Here is a 23,553-nt window from a genome sequence, read left to right as displayed (position 1 = left end):
ATTTGTTTATATTAGCACTGGTCACGGAATGCCTCACAATTTTACAGATTTTGTGTGTTTATCATCTCCCCACCAGCCCCACCACTAGGGTGTAAGCTTCATTTCCCCCTTCCATGCTTAGGCAGAGATTTTTCTCTATTTTGTTCATAGCTGTAGCCCCGATGCCTGCACACGGTAGGTACTCAATAAATCTTTATTCCACAAATTAATGAATAATTGCATCCCCAACTAGCTTGTGAGCTCTTGAGAACTGGGAACTTATATTCCTCACCTAAGTAAGTTATAAAATATAAAGATCTTAGACCAGTGTCTGGAAATCAGTGGGATCTGTCCAATAAAAGTAGCTGCCATCATCATCACCATTACCAGGTAAGCACATGACCAGTGCCTATGGAACAAAAGAATGAAGGAGCCTGGAGCCTGGGCACTTGGGTGGCTCAGTCGCTGAAGCAGCTGGCTTCTGCTCACATGGTCCCCAGGGTCCTAAGGTCCTGGGATCGAGCCCCATCTCCCTTCGGGCTCCCTGCAGAGCTGAGAGTCAGCTTCCCACTCTGCCCTTCCCCCCTGTTCTTTTTTTTTTAAACTTTTTTTTTTAAATTTATTTATGATAGTCACACACACAGAGAGAGAGAGGCAGAGACACAGGCAGAGGGAGAAGCAGGCTCCATGCACCGGAAGCCCGACGTGGGATTCGATCCCGGGTCTCCAGGATCGCGCCCTGAGCCAAAGGCAGGCGCCAAACCGCTGCGCCACCCAGGGATCCCCCTTCCCCCCTGTTCTGGCTCGCTCTCAGTCTCTCTCAAATGAATAACTTTTAGAAAGCCTTAAGAAAAAAAAAAAGAAACACTCAGGCCAGGTGGGGCAGGTTTAACGTTCAGATGCAAGACTAGGGAGGGAGGGAAGGAGTCGCTGCGCCGGGTTCGTGCTGAACCTGAACATGAAGGGAGGAGAACACCTGCGCAGTTGGAGGAGGGCGGAGCGCAGGTCCCCCGTTGGCCCCTAGGAGGTGCTGCATCCCAAGGCTGAATTTCAGGGCCCCTCTGGCCTCAGGTGTGCTGCAACTCTGTGATCTTGGGCCTCCGGACCGGGAGCTGCGCGCGGGTCTCTGCTGCCCCCTCCTGGAGACTTTTGGTCTACCACCCGCAAACCTGTTTCGCGTCCTTTCTTGAGCCAGGTGCCAGGGGGAGCGGCGCCTGCTGGCGGCGTGCACTCCCCACCCCACTGGTCTCCCTCAGACAGGAGCCCCGCAGGTAGGAAACATTCTCAGGACGTATTTTTGGTAAAGGACTCGAAACCAGAATACATAACGGATTCGTCACTGTTAAACCCCACAATCCCACTCCAAAGAAACCACCAGGACAGGGGCGCCTGGCTGGCTCAGAGCCTGTGACTCTGACTCCTCACTGTGGGCTCATGGGCTCCAGCACCACGGTGGGGGTAGAGTTTACTTAAAAAAAAAAAAAAAAAACCTGCCAGGACTAATGAAACCATATTCACATAAGACTTGTGCACAAACGTTCAGAGTACCTTTACTCACAGTAGCTCAAAACCGGAAAACCCAAACAGCCAGTCCTAGCAACGGGGGCATAAAGATAAGGCCAATTGTGGTATATCCATCAGGGGGATGCCACTCAGTGACAAAGAGCAATGAACTATTCAAAAGCCTTATGGTAAGTGAAAGAAGCCAGAAATAAATGAGTAAGTATGGCGTGCATGCATTTATAGGAAATTCTAGAACAAACAATTCTACAGGAACAGAAAGCAGATCAGAGATTTCACAGAGCTGGGGGTGGGGGTGGAGCATTGTCTGCAAAGGGATGTGAGGGCAGAGGTAGAGAGACTCTGGAGCCCACTCCTCTGTGAGCGCTGAGCCCCAGGCAGGGCTCCATCCACCACCGGAGACCACCACCTGAGCTCATAACGTTGTGACTGAGCCACCCAGGTGCCCCTGGGGACTTATGAATTATGTTGATGGCACCCAGCTGGCTGAGCCAGTGTAGCATGCCACGCTCGATCTCAGGGTGGAGAATTTGAGCCCCCCTTGGTGTGTAGAGCTTACTTTTAAAAAGCTATTTTGATGGAAGGGATGGTTACACAGGGTAGCACATTTGTCAAAATTCATTGAAGTAAGACATCAAACCAAATGAATAAGTCAGACACAAAGGACAAATATTGTGTGATTCCACTTAGGCCACCTACCCAGAGTAGTGGAACCCATAGACACAGAAAGTAGGATAGAAATAACGCAGGGTCGGGGGAAGGAGGCGTGGGGAGTGTTGAATGGAGACTGGGTTTGGATGATGAAAACGTTATGGAGAAGGATGGTGGTGCCCGACATGGATGTATTTATGCCACCGACTGTACGCCTTAAAATGGTTAATATGGTAACTTCTGTTATGCAGATTTTGCCATAATTTTTGAAAATCTTAAGAAGTGCCATCAAACTGTACACTTTTAAGGGGGTACATTTTTTTATTGTATGTCGTCAGTCATACCTCAATAAATTTGATTTTTAAAAATCTTTAAGGCGGGGGTGTTCCTGCCCTGCTCCTTCTGAACTAGTGTGGCTTTTGCTGTGGCCAGTGGTGCAAGTCCGGAAAAGGGGGAAGCACAGAATTCTGCGAGGCCACTTTAGTGGCATCCCAGCCGCGCGGGACAGCCGTCTCGTCCCGTAAGTGAACCCGATCTCGAGTTAAGGGTCCGGTGACGCAGTCCGCCCCAAGGGCTAGCGAGGATGGAGGCAGATGGTACTTGTCACAATAATGGTCGGTCCGCCCAGACTTTGGTCCCAAGCCCGGGGTGGGGGGGGGGGGGGTGTCGGGGTCGGGATGGGGGGGTGCGGGTGCGCGCCACGGCCGGCAGGTGGCGCCCGGAGCAGGCGGGTCGGCGCAGGGGCGGGGGCTGGGCGCAGGGTCGCGGCGGGACCCGGCTCCTCTGGCGGGCGCGGAGCCGGGGACGCTGGGCAGCGGCCTGCCTCGGTCCCGCGGTCGCCGGGCCGCCCGGGGAAGGTGCCGCCGCCTACGGGCTCTTTGGCCCCTGGCACAGCCCCACTTTGCAGACTGGAAGGCTGAGGCGCGGGAGGCGGAGCAACCCCGGAAGCTGCAGCGGCTGGGGAGCCGAGGGGGTCCCGGGTCGGGGACCCCTTCCCACCCTCTCCGCTCCGCTCCCGGCCAGGCTGCCACCCAACAGCGCTCCCTCCGGATCCCGGCGCCCCCCCTCCAACGCCTCCCGCCCCCGGCGGCCCCCTTCCCCAGCATCTCCCTCCGGGGCGCCCAGAGCACCCCCGCCTCCTCCCCCGCTCCGCTCCGTCCGGGTCTTCCCCGGCGCCCCCTCCACACTTCCTGCCCCGCGGGGGCCCAGGGGCCCGCCCCCTTCCTGCCCCGCCCCGCCCCGCGGGCCGCGGGCCCCGCCTCCCCGCCGTCCCGCCGCCCCACCGTCCCCTCCCTGGCCGGCGCCGGCGCTCCCCACCCCAGGCCGACGACAGCCCGAGTGAGAGGCAGGTGAGTGACCGCGCGCCCCCCTCGCTCTGCGCCCCCTGCCCCGGGGAGGGCCGCGGCGCGAGTTCTGCGTGAGGGTGGGGGCAGCGGAGGGGCAGGGGGCACCTGTGTGCCCCCCACCCCGGACCGCACGCAAGTGGCATGCCAATGAGGCCTCTTCCCGAGCCCCCGGAGTGACTTGGGGGCGGGGGGCTCCCCCCAGCGTGACTCCGGGGGGAGGGGGATGCTGGCGGGAGAGTGGGGGCACGTGTCCTTTTCCTGGGCTGAGGGGAGCCTTTGGAACACCCACCCTGGAATCAGGGCCGCTTGAGTTCCAATCTCCACCGTGCGCCATCCTGGCCATCAGTCCCCTGTGCCTCCCCCACTCTTTCTAGGAGAGGACTCAGAACACGGTGCCTACCCATGGACTCTTGGAGGCACAGATGGACAAAACTTACCTCTTGGTTAGCACAGCGCCTGGTCAGGGCTTTGTTAGTGCCCAGGGCTCCCAGACAGGCGGGAGGGTTAGGGAAGGGCCCAGGTGTGCAGGGCCCTGGCGCTCATCGCTTGACCAGTTTAGGGCACAAGAAATTGGCCAATGGTCTCCTGTATCTGTAGCCTGACTGAGCCTTGGGCTGGGCAGATCATTTGAGGTGGCAAGGCTGGGGTGAGGCTGGGGGGTGGTCACCCCCTAGACCAGGGCCCCACCAGCCCACCCCCAGCCCCACCCCATTGCCTGTCTTCAGTACTGGGTTCTCACTCTCCTGTTTTGACCTTTACAAGTGGCCTCTCCCAGGGCTGGGCTGTGACCCCAGTCCCCAGGGAGGGGAACAGCTTGTGCTGGCCCGAGGTTCCCAGGCTTGGGCTGAGCCGGACCTCTGCTCCAGGCAGGATTGGGCAAGAGGTCAGCTCTCACCCCTGGCCTCAGCTGGGCCTCAGCGGGGGGCTGGTGCAGGCAAGGGGCTATTCTCAGAACTCCACCCCAATCCATGCTCTAGTATCTGTGTGTGTGCCCACATGAGCCAAGTGTGGGGGCAGCTCTCCTGTCTCCTTCCTCTGTCCCTGGCTGCTCCTCTCTCATTCCCGAAGCCCCCCAAAGTCGGCCCAGCACACTCACCACTGTAGTTGGGGCTCCCTTCCCGGCACAGAGGAGCTGGGTGGAGGCCAGGCCTGCCTCTTTGGCCCCCTGTCTTCACTGGGAGGTGAAACCAAGGGTTGGCATCTGCTTCTTCATTCCCCCTATTCCATCCCCTATCAGACTTTCCCAGAAGAGGAAATGGGCTCTCCAGGCAGAGATAGAGGTCACTGGGCTGCTGTCTGCCTGCCCCCCCCCCGCCCCCCCGCCAGCTGCTGAGGAGGGTGCAAGAGTCAGGCAGCGCCTCCACACTGTGCTCCCCAGACTCTTTAGAGTGGCCTGGGAAACACTGAGAAACAGCCTCCCTGGATTCATCCCAGCCCCGCCATCCCAGCCCCAGCCCCAGCATCCCAGCCCCCAGCATCCCAGCCCCCTCATCCCAGCCCCACCATCCCAGCCCCACCATCCCAGCCCCCTCATCCCAGCTCCACCACCCCAGCCTGGCCATCCCAGCCATCCCAGCTCCACCAGCTAGCTTAAGGAGGATGTTGATACCAAACCTGGCACATAATTGGGCAGGGAGAGGCCAGCAGGAGGAAGGGGAGACAAGAAAGGAGAGACAAAGCTAGAAATAGACACAAAAATAGGGGAACAGAGATGGAGTGACATGGCAAACAAGAGCCAGAGGAGAGAAAGGGCAGACTTAGGAAAACAGAGCAGAGACCTAAAGAAAGAAAAGAAAGGGGTGGAGAGAAAAGAGAATCCAGTCCGAAGACCAGAGGGGAGGCAGAGGGAAAGGAGGGTGCAAAGGGGCAGCATGGACTTTAGGGTTTGGTAGCCCTGGTGCCAATCCCTGCTCTGCCCTTACTCGGCTGTGTGGCCTGAGGCAAATTACTTAACTCCTCTGGGATATCTTTATCTACAAAATGGGAAGCATAATGGCACCCACTTTTCAGGATTGCTGAGAGAATGACTAGAAATCAACTAGCCCACAGCACACATTCAATAGGGGGTGGTGATAGCTATCACAGCACTCACATGTGTCAAGACAGAGATCTCCAGAGAGACCGGCAGGTGGGGGGCTCTGACACGGGGCCTCCAGGGTCCCCTCCCCTGCCTCGGCTTCCCACCCCACCCTCACAAGGGGCATCAGGACCCCAGTCCCTCTGATTTCAGGGAGGGGGGACGTGTGGGGCTACCTCAGGGCCCAAGGCCCATGGCACAGGGTAACAGCTCAGGCGTGTGGCCACACCTCCTCTTCCCCAGGTGACTCAGGGCCTTGCACCATGGTGCACTCATCCCTTAGGAACTTGGAACTCCCGCCATGAGGGTGGAGGCTCTATGACCTTCAGGGCCCTGGAAGGAGGACCCAGTTCTGCTGACCGAGGAACTGAGGTGAAGCCATGGGCACCAGATGCCTCTCCCTCACCCACGGTGTGCCCCACAAAGTGACTTCAAGGCTGGCGGGAGTCAGCAGGGGCTTCAGTATTCATCTGGCTGCCTGCCTGGCTGCTCAGTGTGTTTTCTGGAGCTGGCGGGTGCTGGGGAAAGTGATGAGAAAGGCAGGAGAGTGCACAGACCCCACAGAGCTCTATTCCAGTGGGGGAGACAATCCTTAATCAAAAGTGTCATGGCCAAGGTGTGTGGGGGCTGAGGGAAGGCCCTGGGAGAGGAAGGAGATGGAGGGTCCTGTAGCCTGCAGGGAAGCCAGGGCACAAACCTGCAGTCCCAACACCGACCCCAGATCCAGCCATCAGGCTTGAAGGTTTCCGGGCTAGGGACCCCTGGACTGGCCTGGGTCAGTCCCACATGCCCTCCAGAGGAGGGACATGCGTGCCAAGCCTTTGGCTGGGGTCCAGGGAGGTGTTGGTCTGTATGCAGTTTTGAGCCAGCCTGGGGTGGGGGGCATGACTGGCCCATGCCCTTAGGCCGGGAGGAATGGGGGAAGTATGCTGAATCCCGGAGGAGGTTGGAGGGTGGACACCTGGCGGGCCTGGCTCCTGTGTGCTCTTTCCATGGTGTGGGGAGCCACAGAGGGCGTCAGAGGGTGGTGGTGTGGGGGCAGACTGGACAGGGAGTAGCTCCCCAGCCTGTGTCATCTGGGGCTTCTCTGCCCAGTGCTTCTTTCTTTGAAATCGGTTCTGATCCTGCTGTAGCCGCTGACGACCCCTTGGCCCTGAGCACATCGGGCTCCCCAGCGCTTCCATAGTCCTCCCATGGTGAGGACAGCGGTGGCGGGCACCCGCAGGCAGTGGCAGGGCTGGGAGCGGCACCCGGCGCCCCCCTCTAGTAGGCATGCGATGGATGTTGAGTGAATCAGAATCCCCACAGTTTCCCTATTTCCTGATGAGTAAACAAGTCGGGCTGAGGACCCTCTAGCTCCTGTTTCCTGAGCCACAGAGAACACAGGGCCAGCCCCTCACCCCTGCCCCCTTCCCGCCCAGCCTCTAGTGAGCACACAGGCTTCCTGTCTCTCCATCCGGCAGACATGCCTGGCGTGCCGGAGGCCTGGCGGCCTGGCTGGAGGCAGGAGGGGCCGTGTGCGACATGGACACATGCACATGAGTGGCGGGAGGCACAAAGTGGCCTGGCTGCTGGTGCACTGGGTCAGGATGCGTCCCTTTGTGCAGAGGCAGGGAGGGGCCTGCAGACTGAGGTCTACCGGCTGAATTGGGGGGACTAAGTGATCCTGTCTCCGTAGCAAAGATGGGTTTGGAAAGGGCACGGAGAAACAGACACAGAGACAGGAAAGCAACAGAGAGATAAGGGAGATAGATACAGGGCAAGGCACCCGTGGTTTCCACTGCACACCCAAGGGTGCATGCCCTAGTGCAGTGAACGTACTACACAGCCGTACTATGCCTGGAAGCCTTGACTTAGGAAAGGAGAGAGAGGCAGAAATTGATGGAGAGAGACCAAGAAATTGATGGAGAAAGGCAAAAAGGCAGAAGCAGAGAGGGTTTGTTTGTTTTCTTAAAGATTTTATTTATTAGAGAGAGAAAAGGGGCAGAGGAAGAGGGACAGAGAATCCAAAGCCAGCTCCACACTGAGCATGAGCCTGCCGTGGGGCTTGATCCCCGACTGTGAGATCACGACCTGAGCTGATCTACTGGCTGAGCCCCCTGGGCACTGTGAGGGCAGAACATTTTTGATGAAGCACAAAACAAAAACAAAAAGAGGCAGAGAGTCTAGAATTTAGGGGATCCCTTTGTGTAGCAGCGCAGCCCCACCGGGCAGCTTCCGGGCTGAGGTCACTGGCAGTAGTGGTCCAACCCTCGCTGTACCCCAGGAGACGTGGCAGTCACACTCCCATTTTACAGGCAAGGGAATGGAGGCTCACAGGGCTAACTGACATGCCTGAGATCACACAGCTTTGAGTGACAACCTAGGGACTCCAAGATGGGAGGGGGACAGAGACAGAGATGGAAGTGGGGGGCAGTGGCACCAGGGGTTGGTGCTCAGGCTGGGGGCTGCAGGGGGAAGGAGAACATAGGCGTCCTGTCTCAGCAACTGCCTTTGGCTTAAGGATGTACCTGGCAGACAGCCCATTGTTCTGAGGGATCAGGTTTTGTGGGGGGTCTGGCCCCCTCCCACTCCACTTCCCTTCTGTGTCAGCAGCTAAGGCCCCATTCCCGGATCATCTTGGGGGTTCTTAAGAAAAAAACAAGAAACAGCTTTTCTTGGAATTAATACCCAAAGGGTATGACAGTGCCAAGGGCAGTGGGATGGGGATGGGGATGGGGTGCAGGAGGCAGGGAGGCCCATCCTGGACACAGTGGATATTAATTGAGCACCTTCATCTGTATTAACTCCTGTATTGATCTGCAGGGACAGACAGTCCTACAGAGAGAAGTGCTACTTATCAACCCCTTTTACAGAGGAGGGGACTCAGAGCTGTGAGTCACTGCCCCCCCAGGGAAAAGTTACAGAGGGGAGCTGGTGAGCTGGTGGGGAGGCCCTCGACTCTGCCTTCTGTCCACCAGGAACTCCCCCATTCCGCACGCAGATTCATTTTCCTCCTCCTAAGAGGCTAGGGCACAAGAGGACAGGACTCCCCGCTGGAGGGAATCGAAGAAGAGCTGGGGCCAGGCTGCGGGTGGGCCTGGAGGCCGCGCACTCACTCCGCACTCCGGCGGAGGGGGGGGGGGGGGGGGCTCTGGGGGCTCAGGGCCTGGCCAAGGGCCAGCTGCCTTCTGCCTTGCATCTTGAGGTGGAGGAAAAAGCTCGACTCATTCCCGACTGCAGACACATCCCAGTTCCCACGCCTCAGATGTGTTTTCTTGGCAGCCCCCCTCCCCTCCCCTCCCCTCCCCCGACCGCCCCCACTAACGGTAGGCAGGCTCTTCCTCTGCTTAACTGACACTGTTACAAAGAGATGCAAAGCCCCTGGGATTCCCCGCCAGGGCTGGGCTGCCGAGAACCACTGGGAGCATGTGCCAGCGGGTTTGGGTTCCTGTGGGCTGGGTGGCCCTGGGGCCGGGACCCACTGCTGCCAGCATCCTCACCTGTAAAACAGCACTGCTGGCCACAGTGGATGGAGGTCAGCTCTAAGAGACCCATATACATTGTGGGGCTCCCCCCCTTTCTGCACACAGTAAATGATGCCAGGGGCTATGGGACATTCTCGGAAGGGAAGGTGACAGGCAGGAGGAGTCTATGGTGAGGGGGATGGGGCGCCCTCCGCTGAGTGTGTTGTGTACCCCTGGGGCAGGACTAGGTTGGGGAGCCAGAGCTGTCTGATTCAAGCCATTGAGGGGTATGTTTAAGCAGGGACGCCCCAATGCTGGGGACCTTGGGGTATCAGGAAAGGATGTCTAGGACCTCAGATTCCCCAGCCCCTCAGGGAGTCTCAGATGGGAGCAAGGCAGTTGGGGTGGGGCTCCGGCTTGGATCTGGTCTGGGTTCCTCCCTCCTCAGGGGCTGAGGTCAGTCAGGCCCTGCTGGGATTCACCTTCACCTCTCCCCTCCCTGCGGACCCCCTACCCCTGAATGGTCTCACAGATCCTCTGGGAACCCCATGCATTCCTTTTGGGAGAATATGATCTCCCCACCCCTCCTGCCAGCCAACTGATCACCAGGGTCAGCCCGGAGATGAGGGGGTGGTCAAGCCCTCCTCATACTCCCCTGCCCACCTCCTCAAGCCCCCAGGTGAATCGTTTCCCCTAGACGTTGGCCTAGGAGGCAGTGACTGGCTGGAGGGGCCATGTGAAGGGTAGCCACCTGCTCTCTGCTGCCCTTCACCCTGCCTCAGGTCCTACCTGCCACGGGGTGTGTGTCCCACTACAGCCTCACACTCTGGGGACACAGGTCCCTGAGAGGGGGGCACGAGGGGGTGATCTGGATCCATTCAGACTAAGGCACAGTCTGAGGACAGTTGGGGGCTGGGCAGAGGACAGGGTAGAGATGGGAAGTGTGTGAAGGCTCAGGATCCTGCAGGGGCCCAGTCAGGGGTGGCCCTGCAGGGAGGAGGTCACCTGGGAGCCCACATGGGGGGCCATGGAGGTGGGCCCTGGACCTGCAAAGGTGGCGGTGCAGGGCAGGGGTGGAGGGGATAGTTTGGGGATGGTGGGAGGAGGAGCCAAGTCTGTTCAGGAGGGGAATGGGGGGATGCAAAGGTTGCTGTGGGGGGTGCCCTGGAACAGACTGGGTACTGTCTGAAGGATGCTGGTGACTGTGGCCTGGCTCTCTGAGACAGGTTGAACCTCCCCCTCAGCCCTGCAGAGGGGGCCAGGGTGCTCAGCTCAGGAGGCAGCTCCTGGAGGGAGGCTTCTGGCCCTGCCACTGGCATCCCACCTTCTGAGGGCATGGTGTCCCACGACCCCACTCCCTGCTGCCCTCCCCCATGTATGTTCATTCTAGCCAGCCTCTATTTCCTGTTTTCAGGCTCCATATCCTGAGCACTGGGATCCCCCAGGACACTGTCTGGCCCTCCAGGCCCTGGGGTCTGGCCGAGCTGCCCTGCCCCCAGCTCATCTGAGTGGCTCAGGCTGCAGGAAGCCGCAGAGGCCTGGTGAGTTACCTGAGGAGTGATGGAGGCTAGAGGGGGACGTGTGCCCTGGGCCTGCAGTAACGGGGCCACCGGCCAGGGGACTGCAGGGTGGGAAGCCTGGGCAACAGCAGCGGGAGGTGGTGGGAGGCGGTGGAGGGTGATACAGGTCACATCAGGCATCTCTCTCACTCCGACCTGGAGGGTGGGTGAAGGGGTGGCTGCGGGGACCCTGGAAGTGTGTGGGTGGGGGGCAGAGGGTGGGGCCAGGCAGCAGGCATTCCAGAGATTCTCAGGGGGACAGGGGGGCCAGCAACCACGACCTCTTTCTCTTCTTAGGGAAAATCACTAGCAGATGTGGGCGCCTCAGGGAGGCAGGGAGCAGGGAGCTCTCAACACAGAATGTGAGCTGCGGGGGTGGGTGCTCAAGGAGCTCAGCCCTTCCCCAGCTCAGGAGCAGAGCAGACCCAGCTGAGGTCCTGACCTGCTGCCTGCCCTCCCGGTGGGCTCCCCACCCATTGCGTGGGCAGGCGAGGCCGGTTGGAGGCCGTGGGGAGGGGAGTGGCTTCCAGATGGTCTGGGGGGGGGTGGGGGGGTGCATGAGGGGGGCTCTTAAATCTGAGGCAGGGTTGGGGACCTCCTCAGGCAGGAGATAGCCCTGGGACTTGGGGACCATGGTGTTCTGGCAAGTGCCACTGCCTCTAGCCAGGTGGGGAGGGGAGCTTGCCCCTGGTGTGTCTGTGTCCCTGGTGTAAATCACCCCCAGCCTGATTTCAGACTGCTAGTGCGTCCTCTCTGGCTGGGGACTTTGGAAGAGGTGGGCACAGTTGGCTCCTGGGAGCCCGCTGAGTTACAGTACCACCAGCAAACTCCTCCTCCCCACCGGGGCTAGGAGGCACCCCTTCAAGGTTGTCTGGACCAGCCTTCCTCCCACCCATCTTTGCCATGGGCTCCCTGCTGCATCAGAGTGGGTTTGGCCCCGCCTGCATGCATGCAGTGACAGGAAGCTCCCCCTGCAGTGGGGTTCCATTATGGACTGCTGAGAGTGCGAATTCTCACTCCAGCTGAGCCCCAGTGGGCTTCCCTCATGACATCCCCACCCGCTGCAGTTTGGTACCTGGGTATACCAGTGGCAGAGTGCCCAGGGGAGGGGCTGGGCTGCGCCCTGGGGCTCAGAGGTACAGGGCAGGAGCCCTGCCTCCAGAGGCACTGGGCTGGGTGTGAGCGAAGGGTGCGGGAGGGATGGGGGGCAATCTGCAGAGGAGGGGCATCACTTGAGGGAGACTTTCAGGGGTGAGGAGTCAGGGGAAGAATGGAGGGAGGATGGCCAGGTGGAGGGAACAGCCACCTGGTCAGGAACAGGACCTGAGGGACAGAGCCCACGGGGCATGGGGCCAGGCAGCCTTGGGTCTTCTGCACACCTGCTGCTGGTCCCCCCAGGCTTGTAGCTGTAGTACCTGTAGTCCGCCTGGCGCCCAGCCTCCGCGATGCCACCACCTCTGCGCTCCCTCCTCCTGGCCCTGGGCCTGGGGCTGGCTGGTACCCTCAACCCCAGTGACCCCAACACCTGCAGCTTCTGGGAAAGGTGAGGGGCCCTCACTGCTTCCCCAGCTCCCCTATGGCCTACTGGGTCTCCTTTTCCCTCCTACTTCTGCCTCCCCCCCCCCGCGCTCTCTGCCCCCCTCATAGGCTGCCTCTGACCCTGTCCTTTCCTGTCCCCGTCCCCTGTCCCTGTGGGAAGCTGGCTGCAGGACAAAGCACAGGGTGGGAGCCATTCACTGTGGAGCAAGCAAGGGGTCTGGTCCAGGGGAGCAGAGAGGACAGAGTTGGGGGAATGAGGCCTGGCGGGAGGCGGGGCACGGGGGGTCGACCCTTCTCCATCAGCTGGGCCCAGAAATCAGTTCTAGCTCAATCTCCCATGTAAGGAGGAGGAGGAGGGCAAGATGAAAGGCTCTGGTCCTATAGGGTGAGGAGGGGGCAATGATAGTGATGTCCCTGGAATATTCCAATCTGGGAGGACCCCCTCCAGAAGGAGGGGGCCAGGATCAGGGTTCACCCTAGGCTTAGGGCAACCCCAAATCTAGGGGCAGCATGCCCCACCATGGTCCAGCCCTCATACCCCTGCTTCCTGAGTGCCCTGTGTCAGCCTCCTACACTGGCCCCTTACCCCATCCCGTCCTGCAGCTTCACCACCACCACCAAGGAGTCCCACACCCGCCCCTTCAGCCAGCTCCCCTCGGAGCCCTGTGACCGGCCCTGGGAGAGCCCCCACACCTGCCCCCAGCCCACGTGAGTGCCCGTCTGTTCCCTTCAGCTGGCCCTGGCCCTGCACACCCTCATCTCTTCTTAAGACTCTGGAGTGCAGAGGACACTTCTGGCTTCAAAGCACTCAAGGGATGGTTTGGGGAGCTCATGTGGGGTGTGTGTGCATGCGTGGGGTATTGCATGCCTGTGTGTGTGCGTGTGGTCAGGGAGGGGGCAATGAGGGAGCGCTCCTGTGCTCCCCTGGGCCTTCCCCAGTGCCACACTGTGGTGGGGTGGGTGGCCTGGCCTCAGCGGGGGCACTGAGGGCCACCGTTGGGGTCTCTCCCAGAGTTGTCTACCGGACAGTGTACCGCCAGGTGGTGAAGACAGACCACCGGAAGCGCCTGCAGTGCTGCCAGGGCTTCTATGAGAGCAGGGGCACCTGTGTCCGTGAGTCCTGGGTGGGGGCAGGGTGGTGGTAGCTGGGGCCGTGGGGTGTGGGGTCCTGGCCCACCCTTCCTAGTTCTTCCCCGTCCCCTCTGGGTTTGTCCCCTTAGGACAGCAGCTGCCCTCTCTGCCTGGCTCTCCACTGTGCAGTCTGTCTCTGCATGTCCGTCTGTCTCTGGGCTGCCTGTGTTTCTCTGTCACCATGGGTCTGGGCCCATCTTTGTCTCTTCCTGGCCCTCTCTGCTGCTGTCTTTGACTTGTCACTGCCCAGGCTCTCCAGCCCACCCCGAACCCCCCGACCAGAATCTGCTTGGGCCCTCTCCCCTTCCCTCAGTCCTGTAGAGACCTCTGACCACCTGCCCCCTCTGCCCACCCTGCTCTGCACAGCAGCCATGTCTGGTCCCTACCTGAGTGTCCCCTCTCCATTTCCTTAACAAGATGCTTGGAGAACGTCACAGAGCGGGGCTGGGGAGCCTGCAGTTCTGAGCTCTGGTCCACTTCTGGCCTGAGATGTGGGCCCTCACTATTCTGTGGCACCTCTTAGAGGCAGAGGTGCTACTGGTGTGTGTGGGGTAGCTGGGGGGCTCAGTTGGTGAAGCGTCTGCTTTCAGCTTGGGTCATGATCTCGGGGTCCTGGGATCTAGTCCCCCATTGGGCTCCCTGCTCAGTGGGGAGTCTGCTTCTCCTTCTCTTACTACCCTTGCTGTCTCTGTCAAATAAATAAAATCCTAAAAAAAAAAAAAAAAAAAGAAGTGCTGGGGGGGGATTACCAGGCCCCATGCAGAGGAGGGTGGGGTTGAGCTTCCAGGGAGGAGAGGGGGTTGAGGGCAGGGAAAGCACTTCTCACTCGCTCCATCTCTGCCCCAGCACTTTGCGCCCAGGAGTGCGTTCATGGCCGCTGTGTGGCACCCAATCGGTGCCAGTGTGCGCAGGGCTGGCGGGGTGACGACTGTTCCAGTGGTGAGTGCCTGGTGATAGCAGGGACACAGGACCCTGGGCAGCACCCTCCCCACTGCTCACAGGTGCTTGGTCCCCTAGGACAGGTACCCCAAGAGCTCCATGGTAGCTAGCTGCCTCTTCTGGGGGTGTGGTACAGGGCATGGGTTAGGGGGGCCAGCTGGGAGACAGAGCAGGGACTGAGTGGACGCTGGGGAGGGGGCAAGCCCCTGGTGACATCCTTCTACCCTCATCCCACAGCATGTGCCCCAGGAATGTGGGGGCCACAGTGTGACAAGCCCTGCCACTGCGGCAACAGCAGCTCCTGTGACCCCAAGAGTGGAGCGTGTCTCTGCCCTTCTGGCCTACAACCCCCACACTGCCTCCAGCCCTGCCACCCCGGCCAGTATGGCCCTGCCTGCCAGTTGCGCTGCCAGTGCCATGGAGCACCCTGTGACCCCCAGACTGGAGCCTGCTTCTGCCCCCTGGAGAGAACTGGACCCAGGTGCACAATGGGTCGCAGGCATACATGGGGATATGAGGGGACTCAGACTGGGTCCCAAACGGGACAGAATGGAGAGGCCAAGGTCCTCATCCCAACTCTGCCACTAGCTAGTTGAGGGACCTTGAACGAATCATTGACTGTTCACGTGCTTGCTTCCCATGTGTAAGAGGGCAACAGTATCCTCCACCTAGAAGGCTCGCTATGAAGATGGCCTGAGCCTGCATGTGTGTGAACATGTGTCGCCAGGTGGGGCTGAGACAGGGTCCCACAGAAGCCCATTGCAAGGAGGCGTGGGCGGTGTGAGGGAGAGGCACTAGGTAGAGATCCTGAGGGGCTCCTCTGGGACAGAAAGGCTATGGCAGGCAGAAGCGTTCCCCCAGAGGTGACAGCAGGAGTAGGGGTGCAGGTCCAGTGCCCTACCCCATTTGGTGCTGCTGGCTGTTCTGCGCCATTTCTGGTCCCAGAAACCTTTAGCTTTCTGATTCCTGTGGTCCCCAACAGGGAAGGGGGAGGGGACAGGAAGGCTGGATGCCTCACTGAGCTCTGAGGCCTCTGGATTAGCTCCCAGAAAAGTGGGCAGGTGGCAGCCCTTGGAGGCAAAGGGGAAGCAGGTGTTGCTGTGGCACATGCTGACCTCGGCTGCTTTGCCCAGCAGCTGTGAGGTGGCCTGTCTTCGGGACACCCGTGGATTCTCCTGCCCCAGCACCTATCCCTGCCACAACGGGGGTGTCTTCCAGGCCTCTCAGGGCTCCTGCAGCTGCCCCCCCGGCTGGATGGTGAGAAGGCTGGGCCTGCGGGTATGGGGTGGTTCTCAGCAGGGCTGGGAGGAGGCTGTGTGAAGGGGATGGGATCCCTGACCCGTAGAGGTTTGAGGTCCGAGGTCCGGGGGAGTCAGGGGGTCCCCTGCCTGTTGGGAGGGTCCTGGCGCCTGGGGCTCTGTGCATTTTCCACGTCTCCAGGGCACCATCTGTTCCCTGCCCTGTCCGGAGGGCTTCCACGGACCCAACTGCTCCCAGGAGTGCCGCTGTCACAACGGTGGCCTCTGCGACCGGTTCACCGGGCAGTGTCGCTGCACTCCAGGCTACACGGGGGATCGGTGAGTGGCTTTGCGGTGGGGAGTGGCGGCGGGTGGGTGTGGTGTGGGCGCCGCCAGGCTCACTCAGCAGGCGCCCAGGTGCCAGGAGGAGTGCCCCGTGGGCCGCTTCGGCCAGGACTGCGCCGAGACATGCGACTGCGCCCTGGGCGCTCGCTGCTTCCCCGCCAACGGCGCGTGCCTGTGCGAGCACGGCTTCACCGGGCACCGCTGCGCCGATCGCCTCTGCCCCGACGGCCTCTACGGCCTCAGCTGCCAGGAGCCCTGCACCTGCGACCCGGAGCACAGCCTCAGGTGGGCCGCGCCCGAGGGTCGGAGGCCAGTGGGAGCCGCCTGGGTGCTGAAGCCGCGGAGGCTGGCCAGGGGGCGGGGGGGGGGGGCCTCGGGCACGAGTGAGGGGGCGCGCTCAGGACGGCCCCCCGCCCCCGGTTCGGTGAAGTCCCGCGTCCGCCGCGCCGAGCGCCCGAGGGGCGGGGGACCCCGGGGAGGCCGGGCAGGCGCGTTCCGACCCGGTCAGACGGCGCCCGCTCCCGCCACAGCTGCCACCCGATGAGCGGAGAGTGCTCGTGCCTGCCGGGCTGGGCTGGCCTGTACTGCAACGAGAGCTGCCCGCAGGACACGCACGGGCCCGGCTGCCAGGAGCACTGCCTCTGCCTGCACGGCGGCGTGTGTCAGCCCGACAGCGGCCTGTGCCGGTGTGCGCCCGGCTACACGGTGAGGCCCGGCGACGGCCCGGGGGCGGGCGGGGGGGCCGGGCCGCCCCCTCACGGCCCCCTCCCCCGCCTTCAGGGCCCGCACTGCGCCAGCCTCTGCCCTCCCGACACCTACGGAGTGGGCTGCTCCGCGCGTTGCTCCTGCGACAACGCCATCGCCTGCTCGCCCATAGACGGCGCCTGCGTCTGCAAGGAGGGTAATGGGGCGGGGCCTCCGGGGAGGGGCGGCTTGGGGGCAGGGCCACGGGGACGAAGGAGGGCCCAAGGGCAGGGGCGGACCCGGGGCAGGGGAGAGGCTGCAGGGTGAGGGTGGAGCCCCCGGGCAGCAGCTGGACGGTGGGAAAGTAGCCAGGCTACTTCCTTCCTGGAATATCCACTTTGCTTTTCTTCAACCACAAAAATCCTCCTGGTGCCTAAAGGCCCAGTCAGAAGCCCCCTTTCGGGCGAGCATGCCTCACCCTCGGTCATCTAGAACCATACAAGGGCAGGGCCGGGAAGGGCTTCTGAGATCCGCCCCAGGCCCGCTGGCCACCTGGAGGCTGGATTCTGACGCGGATTTGTGGTACTTGGCTGGCTCTCTGTGATATTTAACCAACCTCCAGTCCCCACACCTCCCCGTAGTCTTACACGTGATCTGCGTTAACTCATTTAGTTACCAGGCTTGGGATTTGCTCTAAGCATTTGGATTTTCTGCCAAGCCTCACCATTCTGCAGGAGAGGCAGGCCGCAGAAGGGGGTGATGCACCACCGGCAGCCACCTAGCGTCTTCCCAGCTTCTACCGGTGCACATGCTTGCCTCCTGCCTGGGCCCTGAACACCCACACTTCCACTCCCAGCTCCTAGCACAGAGCCCCACACAGCCGATGCCCCGTATGTGTGCTTGCTCAGGGTCCGGGCTGGATCCCCATGCCTACCTGCAGGGCCCCTCTTCCAGGTTGGCAGCGTGGTAACTGCTCTGTGCCCTGCTCGCCTGGAACCTGGGGCTTCGGTTGCAATGCCAGCTGCCAGTGTGCCCACGAGGCAGCCTGCAGCCCCCAAACTGGAGCCTGTACCTGCACCCCTGGGTGGCATGGGACCCACTGCCAGCTCCCCTGCCCGGTAAGTGCTCAACAGCCTGGTCTGCCTAGGGGAGGGCAGGTCATAGCCACCCCCTACCCCAGCCCCAGCTGACTGACTGGCCTGCGCTGCCCTCTACTCACTCTCCTAGAAGGGGCAGTTTGGAGAAGGCTGTGCCAGTCGCTGTGATTGTGACCACTCTGATGGCTGCGACCCTGTTCATGGACACTGCCAGTGCCAGGCTGGCTGGACAGGTGAGCATTGAGGGGTCCCGGCCCCAGTCCCACAGCAGAATTGGGGGATATATTCTACAGGAAATGTATCCAGAAGAGCCCCTGTGGAAGTGGGGAGGCCTGGCCAGGCTCATTCTCCCCTTCTCTCCCATAGGTACCCGCTGTCACCTGCCCTGTCCCGAGGGCTTCTGGGGAGCCAACTGTAGTAACACCTGTACCTGCAAGAATGGGGGCACCTGCATCCCCGAAAATGGCAATTGTGTGTGCACCCCTGGATTCCGAGGCCCCTCCTGCCAGAGATGTGAGGCTCCCTCTCCTTCCTCCACTTGCCAGCAGGAGGGTGCAGTTCAACTTCAGATGCCAGAAGCCCCCTGCGGGTACCCCTCTTAGTTTCTTCTACCCCAAGTCACCACTGGCCTCTTTCCTCCAGCCTGTCAGCCTGGCCGCTATGGAAAACGCTGTGTGCCCTGCAAGTGTGCCAACCACTCCTCCTGCAACCCCTCAGATGGGACCTGCTACTGTCTACCTGGCTGGACAGGGACCAATTGCTCCCAATGTACGTGGCGGCTTGTGTGTGAGAGCGCATGTGTGGGCAGCTGACAGGTAGGCTGAGGACCAGAGGCTTCTGTTCTGCTGCTTTGGGGTATAAAAGCCTCTGGGCCCACTTTGATTCAATAGTTTATATAAACAGTACAAGCATTATATAATCACCTGAGTACTCGGGGTACAGCAGTGAACAACAGGTCAGGAGGACAAGTCTCCTGCTCTTCTGCAGGGGAGCCTGGGAAGGGCATTATTTGGATATGGGGAGATCCCTAAGCTTGGTTTTGGACATGTTCTTTTTTTGCCTCTGCATTTTTTTATTTATATTTATTTTAGAGATTTTATTTACTTATTTGAGAGAGACAGAGCATGAGCAGGGGGGAGGGGCAGAGGGAGAGGGAGAAGCAGACCCCCTGCTGAGCAGGAAGCCCGAAGTGGGGCTCAATCCCAGGACCCCTGGATCATGACCTGAGCTGAAGGTAGATGCTTCATCGACTGAGCCACCCAGGCGCCCCTTCAATTTATATTTGTATGTGGCTTCTTCCTCATGTAAATATATAAAGAACATCATGGAACAGATTAGTCCAAAAACCAAGTACGACAAGCATTAGAAAGGAGAAATGAGAAGCTGTGACCCAGAAGAGGCTGGCTGTGGGCTCAGAGGTGGCGGGCAGGGAGGTCGCCATAGAATTCACTTCCATTGACCGTTAGGGGATTCACTAATGTCAGGCATACCAAGGTTATACCTCAGATAGTATGGGTGCTTACTTCCCTCTTGTGTTAAAGAGAAAAAAGAATCCAAGGCTAAGCAACGCAGGATCGTATAGAAGAGTGGTTGTCTGGTCCTGGCCACGGGATTTTGAAATGGCCATTAGATAACCAAGTGCAGGTTTCAGTGGGCAGCTGGGCACATGATGAGCATCTGTGAATCATCGGTGTGCAGCTGTGGTTCAAAACCTTGGTGTCCCAGAGAGACCAACCCTGAGCAGATTCGGTGATGCTGGGAGCTGAGGATTCATCCAGTAGGGGCTTGCCCTGCCCCTCCAGACCACCACTTGTCTCCTGCAGCATGCCCTCGAGGCCGCTGGGGAGCCAACTGTGCCCAGCCCTGCCTGTGCCGCCATGGGGGGACCTGCCACCCTCAACATGGGAGCTGTTCCTGCCCTCCAGGCTGGACTGGACACCTCTGCTTGGAAGGTACCAATGGAAGGGGAACTCATGCCCTGCACCCAAGCCCCAAGACTGCAGGTTTCTGCCCCTTACCCCACCTGCCTTCTTGTCCCTCTCCCAGGCTGCTCTCCTGGGATGTTTGGTGCCAACTGCTCCCAGCTCTGCCAGTGTGGTCCTGGAGAGAGGTGCCACCCGGAGACTGGGGCCTGCCTGTGTCCCCCGGGGTACAGTGGTGCCCCCTGCAGGATTGGTGAGTTCTTTGCTAGCCCCCCTCCTCCTCCGCGGTGTCCCCAGGGAACCAGGACCCAGATCCTTCATCTTCCCTGCCTCCCTACTGGGGCCTCTCCTCTGCACACACCCCATGCTCACCAGCAGAGCCCAGACACCATGTTAAGTGGCCATCCTATCCTCCTAGGAAGCCAGGAGCCCTTCACCATGATGCCTACCTCTCCAGTGGCCTATAACTCGCTGGGGGCGGTGATTGGCATCGCAGTGCTTGGGTCCCTGGTGGTGGCCCTGCTGGCACTGTTCATTGGCTACCGCCATTGGCAGAAAGGCAAGGAGCACCAACACCTGGCTGTCGCCTACAGCAGCAGGCGCCTGGACAGCTCCGAGTATGTCATGCCAGGTAAGCTGGCCCAGCAGGGCACACGTGAAAGGCTGGCTTATAGGCTCCAGGCGGGTGGGGGCAGGGGGGATATGGGAAGTGGGGACTTGGAGGGAGAAGAGAAGTCGGAGAGACCAACTGCTGATCTGCTGGGACAGCAGCTCTCCTGGGCTGAGGCCTGTTCTGCCTGGCCAGGTCACCATGCATCTGTATCTCTTCATGCAGATGTCCCTCCAAGCTACAGCCACTACTACTCTAACCCCAGCTATCACACCCTGTCACAGTGTTCCCCGAATCCCCCGCCTCCTAACAAGGTCAGTGCTGGTGGAGGGGATGCACTGTGAGGGGTGGGCACAGACCTAGTTCTCTGGAAAGTTCCATCCTGGCATGTTACTTTCCCTATCCAACCCTTCCACTAGGTTCCAGGCAGTCAGCTCTTCGCCAGCCTTCAAGTCCCTGAACGGCCAGGGGGAGCTCATGGGCACGAAAACCACACCACCCTGCCTGCTGACTGGAAGCACCGCCGGGAGCCCCCACCGGGGCCCCTGGACAGGGGTAAGAGCCTGGAGGCCGGGGCCCCTGGTGAGGGTGGCCAGGGCAGCCCAGCCTCCTGCCCCACTTGAGTATGGATCTCTGCAGAAGGGGTCTGGGCTCCAGTTCCAGAGGAGGTGGGAGCCTGGAAAGGAGAGCAGAGTCTGATCACCCAATGCTTCCTCCTCCTCCTCCTTCTCAGGTAGTGGCCGCCTGGACCGAAGCTACAGCCACAACCACGGTAGCAATGGTGGCCCAGGTCTGTTCTCCAGCAAAGGTATGGGCACAGGGGCGAAGGAGGGGGCTGAGCTGGGGGTGAGGAGCCATGGCCTGGATTCAGACCATGTAGGCTCCATTCAGTTGGTTAAGATGATAAGGGTGAGGAGCCATGGCCTCCACAGAGCCTGACTACCTTGCTCTCTCTTTACGGCCCATCTCTGAAGAGGAGCTGGGGGCCAGCGTGGCTTCCCTGAGCAGTGAAAACCCCTATGCCACCATCCGGGACCTGCCCAGCCTCCTAGGGAACCCCTGGGAGAGCAGCTATGTGGAGATGAAAGGCCCACCCTCAGGGTCACCCCCCAGGCAGCCCCCTCAGCTCCGGGACAGCCAGAGGCGGCGACACCCCCAGCCACAGAGAGACAGTGGCACCTATGAACAGCCCAGTCCTCTGACCTACGGTGAGCCCCCCTTCTCTGCTGGGGCAGGGGCTCGAGGTAACCAGGATGAGGGAGGGGGAAGGAAGGGTCAGGGGAGGAGAGCCCAGGAGGGGCCACGGTGTGGCAGCAGGAGCATGAACTTTGGGCTCAGACTTGGGCTCATACCAGGCAAAGTCCTGGTTCCTAGGAGCAGTGGTTCCTACCTCACAGGGCTGAGGATTTGAAATGGTGGTCCTACAGGACCTGACTTGTAGGATCAGTACCCAGAAAAGAGGGGAACACAGTGACACAGGTTGGTGGCACAGTGTCCTCATCCTTTGAGGGGGGCAGGTCAGGGTGAGGACATGAACAATTGGCCTGCATCCAGGCACCATCTGTCTATCTGTGGGCAGGAGAGGCAGCAGAGGGGAGGAGGGGGGAGGGAGGAGAAGGGAGGATCCACCTCCCATCCTACCCCCTCTCTGTCCCCAGACCGAGACTCTGTGGGCTCCCAGCCCCCACTGCCTCCGGGCCTGCCCCCTGGCCACTACGACTCCCCGAAGAACAGCCACATCCCTGGACACTATGACTTGCCTCCAGTACGCCATCCCCCGTCACCCCCACTCCGGCGCCAGGACCGCTGAGGAGTCAGGATGGCACGCATACCATTCTTTGCTGCCCAAGGCTGGGGACAGAGCCTGCCATCCTGCCAGGAGCAGGGAGAGGACTGGCAGGCCGTGAACACGGACACGTTTACTAGAGGCAGTGGATGCTGAGGAGTCAGGGCCTGGCTCCTAGGTTACAGAATGGGAGACCCTGGTCCGCGGGAAGCCCACGTTCCCTTTCCTGTGTGTCCGGGCCTGCTGCTTCCCAAGGCCCCAGGGCCCTCGTACATAAACTGGTGGGATGAATGTTGCTAGAAAAGTCTGATTGCAGATTAATGTAAAAAAATGTATATTGGGTTCCTTTTCTGTGCACTCCCAGGCGGGGCTGTGTGTGTGTGTGTGTGTGTGTGTGTGTGTGTGTGTTTTCAGAGGGCTTCTCTACACACAGCCTGTCCTGGAGACACTCAGTGTGTAGTCGAGAGGCAGCCCAAACCCAGCTAACTGGCCTCCCTGCATCACTTGGTACCTGCTCCAATGCCTGCTCAGAGTACGAGGTGGTTAGGCAACCTCTGTCTGAAAGTCTTCATGAGTGGGCGCCCCATGGCTCTCTCGCCAGAGTCAAAACAGCCAAGGGCTTTAGGGGCTCTGCTGGCCGGGTCTGTTTCTTCAGCCTCACCTTGAACTGTGTTCGCTGTCACTCCATTGCAGTCACCCTGCGCTCCAGGTCCTCCTTCTAGCCACAGTCCTTCCTACCACAGGGACTTTGCACACTCAGTCCTCTTCTCTTCCACTTACCTGTTAACCGCTGTTGGTCCTTCACCTCTCTCCTCATGGAAGCACTTCTCTTACACAGCACAGGTCACACCTGAATGCATTCGTGGATGCCTGCAGGAGGCCTTCAGGTACTAGCCCTCTCTGGAATGGTGGTTTCTTTATGTGATCTTTTGATTAATCTCTGCCTCCCTCACCAGACTGTAGGTTCTCTGAAGGCAGGAATCATGTATTATGCTCAATATTGGTTCCCCTTGCCACACAGTAGGCACTCAATAAATGTTCCGCAAAAGACTGAGTGGTTGAGCGATCTGAAAATACCAGTGGAAAGTGCTGCGTAAGTGCTCCAGTGCGGGCAGACTGTACACCCTGAGCGCATAGACCGCATAAGTCAGGTCTTCCCCAGGGGTGGCCTGTCCACGCCCAGCGTTGCAAAGGCCTGGAGGAGGGCAGGTGCTGGGAATGCCGGAAGGTGAGCAGAACCAGCGGGCTGTGGAGGCTGGAGGCGGCCAGGCAGACAGGAGAGGGGGCCTGCCCACGTGGGACAGACTTTGAATCCGGATCCACCAACTGCCCGCACCTCCCAGAGGCTAATTCGATGGGCAGAGAATAGAAATCCAGCGCCACACCTTTTCCAACAGGAGCCTTCTTCTTTCAGGACAGGAGAGCAGACCCCAGAAAGTGGATCTGCCCCCACCCAACTCTCCCTGCCTAGATCCCTCCGACTGACGCGATCTTTAACAGGATTTCCACTCTCTAGGGCTGTAGCCTCCTGTGCGCATTTGGAGAGCTCCCGGCCCCGCTCCTCCCTCGGGCTCCATCCTTGGCTCCGCTCCCGCCCCGACTGTGGCCCCGCCCCTGGGATGTTCCACACCCCCTGCGGTTCCGCCGCGCCCCCGGCTCTCCGTCTCCCCGCCCCCCGCGTAG

General features: G+C 60.3%; 1 protein-coding gene across 1 annotated transcript; it reads left to right on the top strand.

The window, feature by feature from the left end:
• The first annotated feature begins 3,412 nt into the window (after nucleotides 1-3,412).
• PEAR1 (platelet endothelial aggregation receptor 1) lies at nucleotides 3,413-22,920 on the top strand. Its single transcript, XM_055324516.1, has 24 exons — nucleotides 3,413-3,500; nucleotides 10,435-10,561; nucleotides 11,978-12,122; nucleotides 12,722-12,826; nucleotides 13,131-13,231; nucleotides 14,096-14,188; nucleotides 14,426-14,669; nucleotides 15,325-15,445; nucleotides 15,629-15,765; nucleotides 15,844-16,056; nucleotides 16,302-16,476; nucleotides 16,552-16,672; nucleotides 17,410-17,573; nucleotides 17,683-17,785; nucleotides 17,919-18,065; nucleotides 18,195-18,320; nucleotides 19,376-19,504; nucleotides 19,599-19,727; nucleotides 19,893-20,105; nucleotides 20,310-20,398; nucleotides 20,504-20,639; nucleotides 20,818-20,892; nucleotides 21,059-21,292; nucleotides 21,743-22,920. Exons 3-24 carry the CDS (start codon nucleotides 12,025-12,027, stop codon nucleotides 21,892-21,894), a joined length of 3,105 nt encoding a protein of 1,034 aa, XP_055180491.1. The 5' UTR covers nucleotides 3,413-3,500; nucleotides 10,435-10,561; nucleotides 11,978-12,024; the 3' UTR covers nucleotides 21,895-22,920.
• The last annotated feature ends 633 nt before the right edge of the window (nucleotides 22,921-23,553 follow it).

The sequence above is a fragment of the Nyctereutes procyonoides genome, unplaced genomic scaffold (genome assembly GCF_905146905.1).
Source record: "Nyctereutes procyonoides isolate TBG_1078 unplaced genomic scaffold, NYPRO_anot_genome, whole genome shotgun sequence".
Taxonomy (NCBI): Eukaryota; Metazoa; Chordata; class Mammalia; order Carnivora; family Canidae; genus Nyctereutes; species Nyctereutes procyonoides.
The sequence above is the reverse complement of the archived record's forward strand: the minus strand, read 5'-3'. Positions and strand labels throughout refer to the sequence as shown.

Excerpts from the sequence above, each read along its gene's own strand:
- PEAR1 (XM_055324516.1), top strand. The coding sequence starts at position 12,025 with ATGCCACCACCTCTGCGCTCCCTCCTCCTGGCCCTGGGCCTGGGGCTG. Across the intron at positions 15,766-15,843 it reads CCAGGCTACACGGGGGATCG|GTGCCAGGAGGAGTGCCCCG; the intron begins GTGAGTGGCTTT and ends GCAGGCGCCCAG. Across the intron at positions 18,066-18,194 it reads AGGCCCCTCCTGCCAGAGAT|CCTGTCAGCCTGGCCGCTAT; the intron begins GTGAGGCTCCCT and ends TCTTTCCTCCAG.